This window comes from Oryx dammah, unplaced genomic scaffold (assembly GCF_014754425.2).
Source record: "Oryx dammah isolate SB20612 unplaced genomic scaffold, SCBI_Odam_1.1 HiC_scaffold_22, whole genome shotgun sequence".
NCBI classification, from domain to species: Eukaryota; Metazoa; Chordata; class Mammalia; order Artiodactyla; family Bovidae; genus Oryx; species Oryx dammah.
The window spans coordinates 54,001,968-54,022,218 of NW_024070206.1; the positions used below are offsets into that span (position 1 = coordinate 54,001,968).

Below are 20,251 nucleotides of genomic sequence, written 5' to 3' on the forward strand. Positions count from 1 at the left end.
AGTCTCTGTGGTGGTGGTTTACTCCAGCATGGGTATCGGGAGACATTGCAAGCAAAGGCGGCCACTCGGTCTTACATTTCTACTTTTAGATCATGAGTGAATGGATGAGAGAGTCATGGATCTCTTCAGAATGTTTTCAGAATGTGAGGATAGTTAACTATTTTGAGGTGGTAGCTTTAGCTGAATCTAAACATAAGAGGGGCTTCCCTGGTGGGTCAGAGGTTAAAGCATCTGCCTCCAAAGCGGGAGACCCCAGATTCAATCCCTGGGTCGGGAAGATCCCCTGGAGAAGGAAATGGCAATCCACTCCAGTATTCTTGCCTAGAGAATCCTATGGATTTTCAATCTCTTTCACCGGTATTATAAAGTTTACTTCAATAAAGAAGAACTTTTTCTTTGTGTATTTTTGGTGCCTTTTTAGAAAATTAACTGACCATATATGCAATAGGCAAGGGATAACAAATTCTCCGCTGGCCAGGATGTGGAGAAAAGGGAAGCCTTGTACACTGCTGGCGGGGATATAACTTGGTGCACACACTGTGGAAAACAGTGTGGAAGTTCCTCAAGAAATCAAAAATAGAGCCATCACATGGGCTGTATTCCTGCCTGCTGGTTCTCAGTCCCTTATTCATGTCTGACTCTGTGTGACCCCACAGACTGTAGCCTACCAGGCTCCTCTGTCCATGGGATTATCCAGGCAAGAATACTGGAACGGTTGCCATTTCCTACTTCTGGTTATATATCTAAAGAAAAAGACATTATTGTCTCAAAGAGATATATTTATTCCCCTATTCATGACAGCATTATTCACACAAGCCAAGGTATGGAAACACCTAAATGTCCATCAACAGTTGAACGGATAAAGAAAATGTGGTACATATGCGATGGGATATTATTCAGCCTTAAAAAGAAGGAAGTCCTGCCATTTGTGAAGACATGGACCTTGAGGCATTGTGGCAAATGAAATAAGCCAGACAGAGAGAGACGAATGCTGCACAGTATCACTTATATACATTTTCTACTTTTTCTTCTTTTCTTCTCCCCCACCCAGTTGCTAAAGGCTACTTCTTCTTTTTGGCCTTTCTGGCCATTTTTTCCCCTCCCTGAAAGGCTATATAATTGGAAGACTGTCCACAGAAACCACTGTTGATCCTCTAAACCCAGTGTGTCCCTTTAAGTCGTATTAGCCTTTTATATGATGTCTCTTCATCCTTTACATGCCTTCCCTGTAAATCATGTACCTGGTTACCCTGTCCTTTCTGAAATCTTTAGGCTCTAGCTGAGTTTCACCTTTCCAGTGGCTGCTCCGCCTCACCTCAGTCCTCTTTCAGCATCCCTCCCCCAACCCCCTGCTTTTTCTTTGTTAATTCTTGGCAGTTCTTGCATTCTCTGAGACTTCCTAACCCCACTGTTGAGCAGCAAATCTTTCCTCATTATTTTATTTCTTAAGCTTCAAGCAGATGTAATCACATCATGCTCCATCCAGATCTATATACCCTCCTAATTTTTCACAGATCACATCCCCTTAAATTAATTTGCTTGCTTGGAGGTTTTCCTGGTCAAAAGGAAGAGACTAATTGGCCTTTTGTTGTTTGTTTTGTTGTTCAGTTTCTTACATTAAAAAGGACACCACACGCAGCAGCTTAAACCAACACAGATTCATCATCTTAGAATTCTAAAGGACAGAAGTCTGACAGCAGGCTCACTGGGCAGAAACTGAAGGGCCAGCAAGGCTGCATTCCTTTCTGGGAGCTCTGAGGATAACACAAGCCCAGGTTCACTGGGGCTGTTGACCAAGTACCATTCCATACTCTGAGCAGCTGTCAAGGCTTTCTGTAATGAACTGTGCTCTGCCAAGAGAAACTGTCTCAGAGCTCTGTGTGGTTTCTGTCACAGTCTTCCACAGCTAACCACAGCACTGGCCACATTTCTGTATTCCTACACACGGCTCTCCTCTTAAATGTTTTCCTTTCTGCTCCCAAGTACTTCATGTTTGCTGCGTAGAAAGGAATTGCTTTTAGGCCTTTTGACAACGTGACTAAGACAAAAGCTTATTTTAGAAAAAAAAAAATTATTGAATCATTCATTTATTTGTTTTTGGCCGTGCTGTCTTTTTAAAATTATCTACTCATTCATTTACTTGGCTGTGCTGAGTCGTTTTAAAATTATTTATATACTCATTCATTTATTCATTTTGGCGGTGCTGAGTCTTTTAAAATTATTCCTTCATTTCTTCATTTTGGCGGTGCTGAGTCTTTAAAATGATTCCTTCATTCACTCATTCTGGCGGTGCTGAGTCTTTAAAATGATTCCTTCATTTCTTCATTTTGGCAGTGCTGAGTCTTTAAAATGATTCCTTCATTTACTCATTCTGGCGGTGCTGAGTCTTTTTAAAATGATTCCTTCATTTCTTCATTTTGGCGGTGCTGAGTCTTTAAAATGACTCCTTCATTCACTCATTCTGGCGGTGCTGAGTCCTCGCCGCTGCACGTGGGCTTTCCCTGGCTGCAGTGCACAGACTTCTGTTGCAGTGGCTTCTCGAGTCTCAGAGCACCAGCTCTAGTGAGTGTGGGCTTAGTAGTTACAGCGCACAGACTCGGTTGCTTCATGACAGGTGGAATGTTTCAGGACCAGGGATCAAATCCATTTTCCTTGCACTGGAAGGCAGATTCTCAACCACTGGACTACCAGGGAAGTCCCTCCACATTTATTTATTAGTTTCCATATCCAAGTGCTGCACCCACTCTAGACTATATCAGTGTCTCCCGCACTCCAATATCAGACTATATTGGTTGGAAGGATAGACAAATAGTATAACGGCTATGGGGCTTTCCATGTGACTCAATCAGTAAAGAGTCTGCCTGCAAGACAGGAGACTGCCTGCAATACAAGAGACTCAGGTTCCATCCCTGTGCCGGGAAGTTCCCCCTGGAGTAGGGAATGGCAACCCACTCCAGTATTCTTGCCTGGAAAATCCCATGGACAGAGGAGCCTGGCGGGCTAGAGTCCATGGGGTCACAGAGTCAGACATGACTGAATGACTAAACCGCTATACCACCTCACAAAGGCTAGGATAACAGTAAACACAGAATGAAACGAAGATGTAGAGGAAAGATGTGAAATCCAAAATTAGGTCTGAAGGAACCAAACAAAAAAGGATCTCTTAGAAAACTAAAAGTTCCACATCTCCAAACGGATCAATCCTGGCCGTCGGACTTACAGCAGACGGGGCTCGTTGCTGTGAGCTCAACCTTCTTCTTGTCTTTGCTGAAGCGAGCAGGTCGGTTGTCACTGTCTTCTTGTCTTCCTACTACAGAAAAAGTAAACAGAAAAGCCCATAATGCATCCACAAGGCCAGTTAAGTAACAAGTAGGTGCCAATTTTTAAGAATGAAAAGTATCATCAAAATGTATATTTTCACGGCTCTATAAATTTCAAATAACAATAAGAGAGTTCTTTGTAGTCTTTAAGCAACAGTCTATATCAGGAGACTTTTTTTCTTCACTTTCCAGAAAAGCGTGTATCTAAGAAGACTTTAATAACACGAAAAAAACATTTTATCACCAAATTATAGAAAATCTGCCCAGCAGATAAAAATTGCATATACTTAAAAATTCCTGATTTTGCTGAAGACAAAGCAGTATTATTTTACCTACATTTTGCTAAGATTTTCAATAAAAGCCAAATGTAATGAGGACTTAATTATTATTTCCACATAAAGCTAGTCTTGCCTGCATCTTGCAATAAATTACCATGAAACTGAGTTGGTGCTATTTTTAATTCTGCTATATGATTTTAGCTGACAGCCTGTTTTCTGTCTACGTGAGAGAAAATTTTTCACTGTTTTCAAAGCTCCTTTTGGATCATTTAACGCTCATGTCATTATCCTAAGGCCTAAATTTAGTGAAAGTAAGCTTAAATTTAATCATTTATTCAGTAAGTATTTATTAAGAGTCTGGTGTAAAGACCTCCTCTTATGTAGAGGAATATAACTGTACTTTCCTCAGAATTCTAAAAAGAAATGATGGGAAGACACTCAGAGTGGCCATCCGTCTATGACTGTATCTCTCCTTTGCAGGACTGCTGATCATCATTTTCCCTACAATCAATAAGCCCATTTGTCTCATAATTCACTCAGTTAGTTTAGTCTCTCTTCTCTACTATTTTCTTTTTATTCATAAACATCTTTCAGCTTTTCTCTTTTGGAAATTGCCAGATTTTTCTATTTAACTAATCCTATACATAATGAAAATGTTATTGAGGTTTCTGTGCCAGAGAAAAGTTATTTATCTGAATTAAGAATTTGAGCATAGCTGCAGGCTACCCGAAAAAGACGTGTAAATGAAAAAGCACTTCCACCATGAAGAAGAAAATGCAGAAAACGTTGTAGAACATTTTCTGCCTTTATTTCTCCACAAAGAAATTTCATTATTTACACACTATGTATAGAGCAAGATAGATGTTTGAAAGATAAAACGAAGACAAAGGGCACTGAATTTATGGGAAAATAATTATTTAAAAATGCAGTAGGTTGAGATTATTGCCTTTGTATTTAATCTGCTCAGTTCTGTGAAAATAGAAAGGTGAACGATGTAAGGTTAACTGAGAGAAAAACGCTAGTTAAATAATGATGGGACAAAGTAAATTCACATGCGATAAAAGATATTAAAGGACTTCAATACAGAGCATTTGCCTAAGAAAGAACAAATAAAAAGCATAGCTATAGTTATTTGAAAGGTGACCATCAAAAACAGATTTTAAACCGCAAAGCCTTGTATAATTCTCAAACAAATGTACTTGTCTGCAACAAGACTGTTAGATCAAGTGTGCAGACTACAAAGGTGAACACTTTTGACATGACGTGCACATTTGGGGCTGATCTAACTGAACCAAACACAACCCAGAAGAGGATGGCTGGGGTGCCGACTGCTTCTCAGACTTGACCGTGACCTCAGGGCTGACCCGCGCTGGTCACGGGCAGCAGTGTGGCTCCTGGACCTGCCTTCCCATTTCAGTCCTGGCCACCATCCATGCAGCCTGGTTCCTCCAGCACATTGGTGCAGACACACACTCACACAGACACACAGTGCTTACTCATACTCTGACACAAATGCCTCATGCACTCACATACTGGTACACAGACCCACGGACTCACTCATCACTCACACTCACAAATACTCACTGACACACTCATATACACACTCACGTGCACTGATAGACACTTAGACACATTCACATGCACTGATACACACTCACACAAAGACACACACCAATACAGACACACACACACCCTCCCTTTGCTGCAAGTCCCTGAACAGGTTCCCTGCTCGCTGCTCAGCCTAGGTCCTGGAGCCCTGGCTCCTCCAGGCTCAGCCACAGCCCTCAATTCAGTTCAGTTCAGTTCAGTCGCTCAGTCGTATCTGACTCTTTGCAACCCCATACCCTGCAGCACACCAGGCCTCCCTGTCCATCACCAACTCCCAGAGCCTACTCAGACTCACGTCCATGAGTCAGTGATGCCATCCAACCATCTCATCCTCTGCCGTCCCCTTCTCCTCCTGCCCTCAGAGAGTCGCAAAGATTCAGACATAGCTGAGGGGCTAAACAAACAAGCAAGGGCTGGAATGGGGAGATCTCCAGTTTCAGCAGACTCCCAGGAAATCTTGATTATGAGAATCCTAGCACCACACCCCATGAACCCCTGGACCATGAGGCCAGAAACATTAAAAGGGACGTTGGTGCAAAGATGCTTTGTCATATTTAACACTTTTATTTTCACCTCAAATAGCATATTAGATACTCTTCTTTCTGTTTGGGGGGTCCTGGAAATACTACCAGGTAGTCCTGCAGATGAGGTGTTACCTGCATGTGACTTCACTGGTGATTTAAAGTATTATAGTTCTGAGAAACATTCAAAACATTGAACTGTAGAAAGAAAAACCTGGAGTCACGTTGTGTCCCTTCCCAGAAATGTCAAGGACTTCTAGAGACATGTCATGGAACTTGGCTTGAGATTCTGATCGTCGTTAGAAAAGCGTTCAAAACTTCCATAAATTATATAAGTAGAAACTCATATACCTAACAAAAGTTATTTTCAATATATGCTGTTGTTGTTTCTATAAATTTTTTTCTATGAATGCTGGCATTCTGTTTCTAGAAGAAAAAGGGTTTTTTAGAAAGCTGTGAGTCTCAGCAATGCCTTTTTGTCATTATAGCAGCCCTGGGCTTCCCTGGTGGCTCAGTGGTAGAGAATCTACTGCCAATGAAGAAACGCAGGTTCAATCCCTGGGTTGGGAAGATCCCCTGGAGAAGGCAGTGGCAACCCACTCCAGAATTCTTGCCTGAGAATTCCATGGACAGTGGAGCCTGGTGGGCTACAGTCCATGAAGTTGCAGAGTCAGACCCAATTTAGCAACTAAACAACATCATAGAGTGAATGGGAAGGTTTATTTTCTAGATTTATTTCTAGATTCCTGAGGAAAAGCCCATCACCCAAACCAGGCCACATGAAAATCTACTTTCTCCTTGATGTAGGCAGGCACAGTGACTAACATCACAGAGAACCATCCCTGAAGGATACTAACCATACCTTTTGCGAAGAAAAATCACTTTTGTGATTGGAACATGGGAACTATTGTTTTTATGAGAATAGTGATCTGTGGGAGATTGTGTGTTCTTTTTATTTTCTAACAATATTCCATGGTCTTGATAAAAGTAAAAATAAATGACAAATTTGGCTTGACATCTCATTGGTCAAACTTGTTCTTGATGCTAAGGCAGAGTGACCCAGCATAGGAAGAAAGTGTTAGTCAGGTTTGATGGCATTGGCCGTGGAGCAGAGAAGTTGGTGCTCACATTCCTGGAGTCAAGAAACCTTGTCACAGATGACGTTGTTATGGGGATTTAAAATGCCAAGGCAAGGGCTGGAATGTGATCCACGGAGAGCAGCATGAACTTTAAAGGAAATCTATATTAAATGGCTCTAGTACAGAATTATGCTACATGAAACAGTCAGAAATTCTCCTTTTATCAAGACCATGGAATATTGTTAGAAAGTAAAAAGAACCCACAGTCTCCCACAGAGTTCTATTCTCTGAGCAGATGTCAATGGAAAGCTCTTATTCATTTTCTGTAAATCGATTTGTGGGCTTTGCCCCAAATTCCTAACCTCATACTCTTTTGGATACAAAAATATTTAGAACTCTTTGCTTCCAATTCTGTCTTGGTGCTGACCCATGCTGGGATATGAGACCAGGTATACCACTAATCCTTAACCATCTCACCCACCTAGGTCTTATATTAGGTTCAAATTCATCCATGTTTGTGGAAGCATTTGATACTACAAGATTCAGTGAGGTGTGAGATACTCTCATGTTTTCAGCAAAGGAAAAACAGATACAGAGAAGTTGCAGAGTAACGGCAGTAAAGAGTGATCTAATTAATATCTTTAGGCAATTGTAGCTTTCTAAAGGGGACTCTGGAAGTTGGTGATGGACAGGGAGGCCTGGCGTGCTGCGATTCATGGGGTCGCAAAGAGTCGGACACGACTAAGCGACTGAACTGAACTGGACTGAAAGGGGAAAGTTATTTTCAATATCCTATCCCTAATTTTTTAAAGTAAGGATGGCCCTTACTTTACAAACTTCTGATGTTTGTAGAAAAAAAATGGTTATGTTCTTTTGTTGATCTGTGATCCACTCCAGTTCAGAATGGCTCAAAGATCAGACCTTCCGTTTGCAGAAACCAACATTACATTCAGGAAGACATTCGCACATTGTTTGACGTTTTCCAGCTTTTCATTTACGTATTTCTACTTTATATTTAATTAAATATTATATACTTCATAATTTTTATATTTAATATTTACATTAAGTACGTTCTCTCCCCAAACTAAATCTTAAGTATACTGGATAGTAAACAAATCGTCTCAGTCTATTCTTTATAAATAAGATAAATTACATAGGGATAACTTAAAATATCTTTAAGATACAATAGATACATAATGTTATAGTGTCAAATCGTGGCAACAGTCATGGAGACTGTTTTATTTCACTTCTTGAATACAGCTTTCTAGCTTTCTTAAAGTGGATTTTTAAGGCTCACCACTTGCCTGGGTAGTTGGTTCAGGAAGCAGTCCTCTCCATCCTTCCCAGGCAGCCTCGCCTGCCTCTGATGGCCTGTGTTTCTTTTCAGAGCTGGAGGCTGAGGAGTGGTGCAAACACCTCTGCATGGAGTGTCTGGGGACCCGGCTCAATGACATCAGCCTCGGGGAGCCCGATCTCCTGGCGGCAGGCGTGCAGAGGGAGCAGAACGGTAAGTGTGCGGCTCTATCCTCCCCTTTAAAGTGCACGGGGAGTTGTCGAACTTTGAAACTGAAAAGACCTCAGAAATATTTTGGACCAATCTTTTAAAAAAAAAAAAGTTTTAATTGGAGGATAATCACTTTACAATATTCTGTGGGCTTCTGCCATGCAACAATGTGAATCAGCCACTTGTATACATATGCCCCCTCTCTCTTGAACCTCCCCCCAAGCCCCCACCCCATCCCACCCCTTCAGGTTGTCACAAAGCACCAGGTTGAGTTGTGGGACAAGCACCCATATTATACAGCAACTTCCCATTAGCTCTCTGTTTTACATATGGTGATGAATATGTTTCAATGCTAGTCTCTCAATTTGCTCCAACCCCTCCATCCCTCACTGTGTCCAAAGTCTGTTTTCTATGTCTATGTCTCTGTTCCTGCCCTGCAAATATGTTCATCATTACTGTCTTTCTAGATTGCATATGTATCCGTTAATATACTATTGTTGTTCTCTTTCTGACTTACTTTATTCTCTATAACAGGCTCTAGGTTCATCCACCTCACTAGAACTGACTCAAAGGCATTCCTTTTTATTGCTAAGTAACATTCCATTGTATATATGTCCTATAGCTTCTTTATCCGTTCATGTTTGTTGGACATTGAGGTTGCTGCTATATCCTAGCTGTGTAAATAATGCTGCTATGAACACTGTGGTACATCAGACCAATCCTTTAAAGGAAAGTATACTGATCAACCTCAGCTATTAAGGATCTGTCTCAAGACTGCATACCACCTAGAAAAATGCTAAGGTACAGCCCAGGTCCCCTACATTCTTGCTCTGTGACAGTGCCATTTATTTCAATAAATAGTCAATACATTAACTCACTGTATATAAGGTTTTGAATGGACAGTAGTAGTCCATTTCTTCTTAAAGCATTGTCATAGATTTGGAGTCTAAATAAACAATCTTGGCTTATGTTGTTTTTCAGTAGATTTTAAGGAATATGGAGAATATTATATCTTTGCTCAGGCTGCCATAACAAAATAGCATAGACTGGGTGGCTTGGACAACAGGAGTTAATTCCTCACAGCTTTGAAGGCCAAGCTCTTGCTGTGGACCCATGTGGTAGAGGGAGAGAAGAACAAGCTGTCTCCTTCCTTAGAAGGGTGCTCATTCATTATGAGGACCCCATCCTTATGACTTCCTCTAAACTTAATTACTTCCAAAGTCCCCTATCCTATCCCCTTGGCAGTTAGGGCTTAAACCTATGAATTTAGGGAGACACAGTTCAGTCCACAGCAACAGTTCACTTCAGTTGCTCAGTCACGTCTGACTCTTTGCAACCCCATGGACTGTAGCACGCCAGGCCTCCCTGTCCATCACCAGCTCCTGGAGTTTACTCACTCATGTCCATCAAGTCAGTGATGCCTTCCAACCATGTCATCCTCTATCATCCCCTTCTCCTCCCGCCTTCAATCTTTCCCAGCGTCAGGATCTTCTCCAGTGAGTCAGTTCTTCACATCAGGTGGCCAGAGTATTGGAGTTTCAGCTTCAGCATCAGTCCTTCCAATGAATATTCAGGACTGGTTTCCTTTAGGATGGACTGGTTGGATCTCCTTGCAGTCCCAGGATCTTCTCCAACACCACAGTTCAAAAACATCAATTCTTTGGTATTCAGCTTTCTTTATAGTCCCACTCTCACATCCATACATGACTGCTGGAAAAACCATAGCTTTGACTAGATGGACCTTAGTTGGCAAAGTAATGTCTCTGCTTTGTAATAAGCTGTCTAGGTTGGTCATAACTTTTCTTTCAAGGAGCAAGCATCTTTTGATTTCATGGCTGCAGTCACCATCTGCAGTGATTTTGGAGCCACCAAAAATAAAGACTCTCACTGTTTCCAGTTTCCCCATCTATTTGATGAAGTAATGAGACTAGATGCCATGATCTTAGTTTTCTGAATGTTGAGTTCTAAGGAACTTTTTCACTCTCTTCTTTTGCTTTCATCAAGAGGCCCTTTAGTTCTTTGTTTTGTCAGAAGGGTGGTGTCATATGCATATATGAGGTTATTGTTATTTTTCCCGGCAGTCCTGATTCCAGATTGTGCTTCATCCAGTCTAGCATTTCTCATGATGTATTCTGCTTATAAGTTACATAAGTAGGATGGCAGTATACAGCTGTGACCTACTCCTTTCCCAGTGGAACCAGTCTGTTGTTCCATGTCCAGTTCCAACTGTTGCTTCTTGACCTGCATACAGATTTCTCAGGAGGCAGGTCAGGTGGTCTGGTATTCCCATCTCTTTCAGAATTTTCTGTTTGTTGTGATCCACACAGTCAAAGGCTCTGGCATAGTCAATAAAGCAGAAATAGATGATTTTCTGGAATTCTCTTGATTTTTCAGTGATACAACAAATACTGGAAATTTGATCTCTGGTTCCTCTGCCTTTTCTAAATCCAACTTGAACGTCTGGAAGTTCACAGTTCATGTACTGTTGAAGCCTGGCTTAGAGAATTTTGAGCATTACTTTGCTAACGTGTGAAATGAGTGCAGTTGTGCAGTAGTTTGAGCATTCTTTGGCATTGCCTTACTTTGGGATTGAAATGAAAACTGACCTTTTCCAGTCCTGTGGCCACTGCTGAGTTTTCCAAATTTGCTGGCATATTGAGTGCAGCACTTTCACAGCATCATCTTTCAGGATTTGAAATAGCTCCACTGGAATTCCATCACCTCCACTAGCTTTGTTCGTAGTGATGCTTCCTAAGTCACACTTGACTTTGCATTCCAGGATGTCTGGCTCTAGGTGAGTGATCACACCATTGTGATTAGCTGGGTCATGAAAATCTTTTTTATATAGTTCTTCTGTGTATCCTTGCCACCTCTTCTTAATATCTTCTGCTTCTGTTAGGTCCATACCATTTCTGTCCTTTATCATGCCCATCTTAGCATGAGAAGTTCCCTTGGTATCTCTAATTTTCTTGAAGAGATCTCTAGTCTTTCCCATTCTATTGTTTTCCTCTATTTCTTGGCACTGATCACTGAGGAAGGCTTTATCTCTCCTTGTTATTCTTTGGAACTCTACATTTAAATGGCTATATCTTTCCTTTTCTTCTTTGCCTTTTGCTTCTCTTCTTTTCTCAGCTAATTGTGAGGCCTCCTCAGACAACCATTTTGCCTTTTTGCATTTCTTTTTCTTGAGGATAGTCTTGATCACTGCCTCCTGTACAGTGTCAGGAACCTCCATCCATAGTTCTGCAGGCACTCTATAATATTTAATCCCTTGAGTCTATTTGTCACTTCCACTGTATAGTTGTAAGGGATTTGATTTAGGTCATACTGAAATGATCAGGTGGTTTTTCCTACTTTCTTCAATTTAAGTCTGATTTGGGCAATAAGGAGTTCATGATCTGAGCCACAGTCAGCTCCCAGTCTTGTTTGTGCTGACTCTATATAGCTTCTCCATCTTTGACTGCAAAGAATATAATCAGTCTGATTTTGGTACTGACCATCTGGTGATGTCCATGTGTAGAGTCTTCTCTTGTGTTGTTGGAAGAGGGTGTTTGCTATGACCAGTGCATTCTCTTGGCAAAACTCTATTAGCTTTTGCCCTGCTTCATTCTGTACTCCAAGGCCAAATTTGCCTGTTACTCCAGGTATTTCTTGACTTCCTACTTTTGCATTCCAGTCCCCTGTATAAAAAGGACATCTTTTGGGGGTGTTAGCTCTAGAAGGTCTTGTAGGTCTTTATAGAACCATTCAACTTCAGCTTCTTCAGCATTGCTGGTTGTGGCATAGACTTGAATTACCATGTAGATATTGAATAGTTTGCCTGGAAACAGAGATCACTTTGTTGTTTTTGAGATTGTATCCAGTACTGCATTTCGGACTCTCTTGTTGACTGTGATGGCTACTCCATTTCTTCTAAGGGATTCTCCCACAGTAGTAGATATAATAGTCATCTGAGTTAAATTCAGCCATTCCAGTCCATTTTAGTTCATTGATTCCTAAAATGTTGATGTTCGCTCTTGCCATCTCCTATTTGACCACTTCTAATTTCATACTACACTTCCATACTACACCTGAAAGTGAAAATGAAAGACCCTCGGTCATGTCTGATTCTTTGCGACCCTGTGGACTGTACAGCCCATGGAATTCTCCAGGCTAGAATACTGCAGTGAGTAGCCTTTCCCTTCTCCAGGGGATCTTCCCAACCCAGGGATTGAACCCAGGTCTCCGGCCTTGCAGGCGGATTCTTTACCAGCTGAGCCACAAGGGAAGTCTGTACTACACCTGAGGAAGTAGAATGCTTGAAAACTCAGAGTGTAGATAACAGAATTGAGGATTATGTGACATATTACTGTACTATTCTCTAATTTAACTTTTCTGATGTCTCTTAAGAATTTATGCTGCATCTTCTTGTCTAAAGCCTCTGAATAATGCAATCAGAGTAGTGTAACGAGCTTTTTCCCCTCCATTTTTAAAATGAATTATCATCACTGGAATATCTAGTGGTATGAAACTAGAAACTTTCCAATGTTATTAATTTCTAATGACTAGTGTTTTTAAAAATAATGAGGGATATTGGTGAAGCTTGACACAGTTGTTAAAAGAAATTCTGGAATAATCTGTGGTTATACACTAGACAGCACAGGTAAAAATGTATCAGGACAACACTGACGGTGACTTCATTATAAATAATAATGTTCTGATAACCATCACTATCTTATAGACCATTAAAAATCATTGCTTTTTGTTTTTTGCTGAACTGAAAAAAATGTTTTTCCCCTACTAACTAATCATGAACATATACAGGCGCAAATTTTGCCCATGTTGCTAGTTTCAGAAAGTCATGAAGGCATTCCTGTGACTCTTTTTCTAGCTTACTTTTGATATTTCAGTTTCTTTCCCACACTTTCTTAGATTTCATCTCTCTGACTTATTTTCTGAGAACTGTGCTAAGTACAGAACATCCATAATCATATTGCTTAAAATATGCTGCTCATTCTGTTTGAGAGAAGAAGGGAAAAACTCTTTGCCAATAAACATTCGTCAAGTACTACATACAGAAAATATGAAGAAAGTGAATAAATTAGGCCTGTGGGTGGAGTCATTGCTGTGTGCAACTTGTTTGGTGTGAATTATATGCTTTTACCTTAAAAATCTGGGGTTGTATATGGTTCCTATCCAAATAGATAATGTACTCTTTTGGTTATTATAATTTTTATTGCTGATTTGATAATAATGTCAAAGTAATTTACCTACTATATAAAGGTAAATTTTTAATATAAATTTTTTTAGGATAGGACAAACACAGAATTAAATAGCCAGAGTTGTGTAAGAAGCACAAGCAGATTTAGCCTAGTAAGTAAACTCTTTAGGATGCAACTTGTGTGGGCTACACCCCTTAAATAGATCAGGTTCCTTAGTCACTTCTAATTTCAGTTTGCTACTGTGTGAAAATAAACTGATTTATGGTGTTATCATGATGGTTACAGGAGATAATATAAAATAAAGACTAACTCATGCTTAGATTTAAAAAAAAAAGCACAAGTCTGTTTGTTTAAGCCCAAGTAAAAATAAAGAAATCAAAAATTAATTCCTACATATAGTTTAGAGAAGACCTAAAGTTATAATATCATCCAGTGCTTTTTAAATAATCCTAAATTCATACAAAGGGTTATATGTGCTTTTAGTATATAGTAATAGTTAGAGAAGGTAGTGTTTGATCCATTTAAATGACTTCCTGAAAGTATATGGTACCCTAAAGGAAACTGGCAGACATCACACACACTCACACACACACACACACACACACACACACTCACATACACACACATTGAGACTCTTCCATATTAAGCTTTCAAAGGAAAATCCTAGCTGGGAGGATTTCTTTTCCCCAGGAAACACCTTCCACGTGGGTGAATTTCTCCCTGACTCCCAAGGCCATGGACATAGCCATTCCTTCCATCTCGTCCAGTCTTCATACACTTTCTTTAAAATGCTTCATCAAGTCCAGATAACAGCATTTTTCCTCCATTTCTTTTGGCCCATTGAACTCTAGCTACAACTTTGTAAGATAGTGATTCATACCATAGGACAATGCAGAAGGCATAAACCTCAACAGAATGTCAAAATTGCAGCCTCAACTATTGGTAGCTCAAAAATCCTAGTGAATATGTGTATACATGCTGCCAAGACACACACACACACACATACACACACACAGATTGGCACAGGTTGTTACTGGCATTCCCCAGTTTTGTCGCTTCCTAATCAATGGACCTCTTCCATAAATATGATAATCCCATTTCAAGATTCGCCCTGAAATAACTAGAAGTAATCCGTAAAAATCTCATGCTGAAGACTAAGAGTGCTTGTTAATCAATGTGTATCCTCTCCCTTGAGCCCTAGAATTGCTTTAGGGACACACCTGTTTGTTAGACAGGACACCTGTTCATTTCACTACATGCAGGGAAAGTATTTGTTGGTTTAGCTAATGCAAATGTTTTTTAAAACAATGTTATCTTGTAAAACTGTCCTTCCACAGTTTTTAATCATAACATCTCCTCATATAAACAAAACTTTAACTTCCTGGTACATGCTTGAAGTCATTAATACATTCAGATTACAATCATTGCTTTATGAAAGATTTGTTATTACAGATTCAGGGGTTTCTCCTTAAGGCATTTCAGAGTTCAATTCTACCACTTCTTTTTCATCAGAAACATTATTTTAATATGTTATCAATGATGGGCTTGGATTCCGTTTGAAATTACTCCTAAGCAATGAGACGCACATGTGTGCAGAATTGATGTCATAAATTATTGTATCATTCGTGGCTCATGGTGGTTTTGTGGGGTCCCATCACCAAGAGAAGACCCACTGCTCAGTCCCGACCACAGCATATTTCTTGACATTTAAAATTGCTACTTGTCCTTGAAGATTTTCTTGACTCTTCAAACAGCTTGGTCTTATTTACTCTGAGACTAGCTAAGAATAAACATTTGTGCCAATTGTTTATTTATTCTTTAATTGGAGGAAAATTGCTTTATAGTGTTGTCACGGTTGCTGCGGTACAACAGCACAATTCAGCCGTAGTTACACATATGTCATCACTGCTGAGCCACCCTCCCCTCCCCACGCCACCCCTCCAGACCGTCTAGGGCGCCTATCTGGGCTCCCTGTTACACAGCGACTTCTCACCAGCTATCTGTTTTACACATTGTGGTGTATATATGTCCATGCTTCTTTCTCCATGTTCGGTTCTTTCCTTCCCCTACTGTATCCACAAAGCCGTTCTCTGCATCTTCATCCCTTCCCTGCAAATGGGTTCATTAATACCATTTCTCTAGGGTGCCATATATATGCATTGTTAATATACTGGGCATGGTTTGTTCAGTCACCAAGTAGTGTCTGACCCTTCGCAACTCCATGGACTGCAGCTCGCCAGGCTCCCCTGTCCCTCATCATCCCAGAGTTTGCCCAGTTCACATACCCTTTAGGGGCTTCCCTTGCAGCTCAGTTGGTAAAGAATCTGCCTGCAGTGCAGGAGGGAGAAGGCAATGGCACCCCACCCCAGTACTCTTGCCTGGAGAATCCCATGGACGGAGGAGACTCGTAGGCTGCAGTCCCTGGGATCACTAAGAGTCAGACATGACTGAGCGACTTCACTTTCACTTTTCACTTTCATGCATTGGAGAAGGAAGAAAATGACAACCCACTCCAGTGTTCTTGCCTGGAGAATCCCAGGGATGGGGGAGCCTGGTAGGCTGCCGTGTATGGAGTCGCACAGAGTCGGACACGACTGAAGCGACCTAGCAGCAGCAGCAATGCAGGAGACCTGGGTTTGATCCCTGGGTCAGGAAGTTCCTCTGGAGAAAGAAATGGCAACCCATCCAGCAGTCTTGCCTGGAGAATCCCACGGACAGAGGAGCCTGAGGGGTTCTTCTATTCATGGGGTCGCGAGAGTCGAACGCAACTTAGTGACTAAACCACCACCGTATACCCTGCAAATAATTTTTAAAGGTATAACGTGTGTTGCTAAGATAAAAGTGGTTATTGATTAAATTCTTTGCATTAATCATCTTTGTCTAGTATTGTCAGCTGTTTTCCTATTGATTCAGAATCTGCATGGTATACGGAAAGTAAGGGAGGCTAGCATGCCACACCCACCTACCCACACACAGACACACACACATACTTATTCTTAGACTTCAGATAACACAAAAGAGTGCATATTAAGTGGACAATCTGAACTTTTAACTTCTTACAGCTTTCAGAATCTTCACATCTTTTCAGCTGTATTTAAGATAGCCTGTGCTGACCTCGTGACTGACCTTGTGACTTCCCTTGTGGCTCAGCTGGTAAAGAATCCACCTGCCAAGCTCAGGTGGGAGGGGGGTTCAGGATTGGGAACACATATACACCCATGGCAGATTCATGTTGATGTATGGCAAAACCAACACAGTATTGTAAAGCAAAATAAGTTAAAAAAGAAAAAAAGAAGAAGAAGAATCCGCCTATAATGCAGGAGGCCTGGGTTCGATCCCTGGGTTAGGAAGATCCCCTGGAGAAGGAAAAGGCTACCCACTGCAGTATTCTGGCCTGGAGAATTCCATAGACTGTATAGGCCATGGGGTCGCAAAGAGTTGGACTCGACTGAGTGATTTTTTTTTTTCATACTGACCTTAGAAAATATTGTGGTACAGTGTTACAGTCATATTTATTTAGAAAGGAGTCTCACAATACATAATAGCAATCCTAGGAAACAAATGTTGTGTATTAATCACTAGTAGCAGAGGTAAGCATCACAACCAAGAAGCCAGCCACTTGTAGGAAGTTCCTGCTGTTACAGTTGCAAGTGGATTCAAGGATCTGTTTTGCTATTCATGCAAGAGATCACCCTCCAGAACAAAATGGAGAAGTGACCTCAGACTTTGTCATTTGGTTAATTCAGAGTCAGATTTGAGGGTTTGGTTTTTTCCCAGGACCAAGAGTCCCTGCTTAGAAATGGGCTAGAATTCTCATGAATTCCTACTTTTAGCCAAAGAATATGCATGTAACTTTTCTCCAGGAGCAAAACAGTATTCCAGTGTTGTTTGTAAATTATTTACTTTGGCTACCCCAGTAACCATGCTCCCTACATTCCACTCAGACACCCTGTATGTCATTCACTCATTCATTATTCATTCATCAAAGAATTTTGAGGCTATGCTGTGTGAGAACTAAGCTGAGGAAATGTGGCTTAGTCACTAAGTTGTGTCCCTCTCGCGACCCCGTGGACTGTAGCCCACCAGGCTCCTCTGTCCATGGGATTCTCCAGGCAAGAATACTGGAGTGGGTTGCCATTCCCTTCATACAAAGTAGGGCCATTACTTTTAAGAAGCTCACAGAGTAGTAAGCAAGACAAACTCACACCCACAAGGTGTATCAATCATTGTTTATTTTTCTGTATTTCTTAAATCTTTTAAAAATTAGTTAATTTATTTTTAATTGGAGGATGATTGCTTTACAGTACTGTGTTGGTTTCTGCCATACATCAAAGTGAAACAGCCATAGGTATGTGTGCTCCTGGTCACACAAAGAAAGACGGATAGATGGAACTATGATTAAAAACCAGGTTAAATGACTCCTCATTTCACAGAGAACAAGCACAAACATACACACACAGAAAAAGAGAAAAGAAAAGAAATCTCAGTGTTCACTAATGTCATTTTGGATATATCCAACTTTTGATGATTCATTATTTTCCTGCTACAGTAAAACTATAGTGTAAAGCTTGAAAGTCAGACCCTTAGCCTGAAGAACTTAAGTGTCCACTTCTCATGAGCTCTGGGGCCAGGGTCAAGGGACTAAAGTGCTCTAAATCTCAGATTCCTGCCCTTGAGGATGATACTGTTGGTACACATCCTACAGGATGGTAGTAAGGATTAAATACCACATGTAAAACAATTTCACTCATCTCACACGCTAGTAAACTAATGTTCAAAATTCTCGAAGCCAGGCTTCAGCAATACGTGAATCGTGAACTTCCAAATGTCCAAGCTGGTTTTAGAAAAGGCAGAGGAACCAAAGATCAAATTGCCAACATCCGCTGGATCATCGAAAAAGCAAGAGAATTCCAGAAAAACATCTATTCCTGCTTATTGACTATGCCAAAGCCTTTGACTGTGGATCACAATAAACTGTGGAAAATTCTGAAAGAGATGGGAATACCAGACCATCTGACCTGCCTCTTGAGAAACCTACATGCAGTTCAGGAAGCAACAGTTAGAACTGGACATGAACAACAGACTGGCTCCAAATAGGAAGAGGAGTCCGTCAAGGCTGTATATTGTCATGCTGCTTATTTAACTTCTATGCAGAGTACATCATGAGAAACGCTGGCATGGAAGAAACACAAGCTGGAATCAAGATTGCCGGGAGAAATATCAATAACCTCAGATATGCAGATGACACCACTCTAATGGCAGAAAGTTGAAGAGGAGCTAAAAAGCCTCTTGATGAAAGTGAAGTGGAGAGTGAAAAAGTTGGCTTAAAGCTCAACATTCAGAAAACAAAGATCATGGCATCCGGTCCCATCACGTCATGGCAAATAGATGGGGAACAGTGGAAACAGTGTCAGACTTTATTTTGGGGGGCTCCAAAATCACTGCAGATGGTGGTTGCAGCCATGAAATTAAAAGACTCTTACTCCTTGGAAGGAAAGTTATGACCAACCTATATAGCATATTCAAAGGCAGAAACATTACTTTGCCAACAAAGGTCCATCTATTCAAGGCTATGGTTTTTCCAGTGGTCATGTATGGATGTGAGAGTTAGACTGTAAAGAAGGCTGAGCACCGAAGAATGATGCTTTTAAACTGTGGTATTAGAGAAGAGTCTTGAGAGTCTCTTGGACTGCAAGGAGATCCAACCAGTCCATCCTAAAGGAGATCAACCCTGGGATTTCTTCACAAGGACTGATACTAAAGCTGAAACTCCAACACTTTGGCCACTTCATGCAAAGAGTTGACTCATTGGAAAAGACTCTGATGCTGGGAGGGATAGGAGGCAGGAGGAGAAGGGGACGACAGAAGGTGAGATGGCTGGATGGCATCACCAACTCGATGGACCTGAGTTTGAGTGAACTCCAGGAGTTGGTGATGGACAGGGAGGCCTGGCGTGCTGCGCTTCATGGGGTCGCAGAGTCAGACATGGCTGAGCGACTGAACTTAACTGAAAGCAAGTAGCACAACGTCCACCAGGAAAGACAGTATTTCTCTAGCATATTGTGAATGTCTTCAATTCATTCACATCAAGTGCGCGTTAAACAGAATTCTGGGCCCCACACCCTTAAAGTAAATATCTCTGGGATGTGGGGCCAGATGTCTGTATTTTGATAACCCCAGGAACCATAATATGCACTAAAGTTTGAAAACTCAGGGTAATAAACTATTGATTATGATTAGCTTCAGAACATCTACCAATGATTTTAGGAAAATCATTCCTAAAATGATTGAATGATTTCCTGCAAAGTTTCTTGCATTTCTTACAAAGTTTCAAAATTACTGACAAATTTAATAACAACATCCTTGTATTACCTTCTTAATATCTGTCTATACTGTAGTGATAGCTCCTTTTATACTTCCTGTGGGTTATTTATGGCTTTTTCCCTCTTAATTGGCATCATCAGATAGTAACTTATTTATTAAAACTTTTTTTCAGTATAATTTAAAATGCTCTCACTCACTATGTCTAATCACTGTTAGTTGCTCCACCATTTTGGGTTTAATTGCAGGATTCTTTTTCAAATCTTTTAGGTGGATGTTTAGATCATTAATTTTCAGCCTTTCCCTTTTAAAATATATTTTGTAAAGTTCTACATTTTTCTTTGAGCATAGTTTAAAATCCTAATTGTAGTAATAACATTCTCAGAGCTCAGATTATAATAAATGTTAAAATCAGAGCG

General features: G+C 40.7%; 1 protein-coding gene across 1 annotated transcript in view; it reads left to right on the forward strand.

Moving 5' to 3' along the window:
* DOK6 (docking protein 6) overlaps positions 1 to 20,251 on the forward strand; it is a 383,598-nt gene that overhangs the window by 216,824 nt on the left and 146,523 nt on the right. The window contains exon 4 of the mRNA XM_040264342.1: positions 8,194 to 8,313. Within this exon, the coding sequence (XP_040120276.1) occupies positions 8,194 to 8,313 (120 nt within the window). The remainder of the gene's footprint in view (positions 1 to 8,193; positions 8,314 to 20,251) is intronic.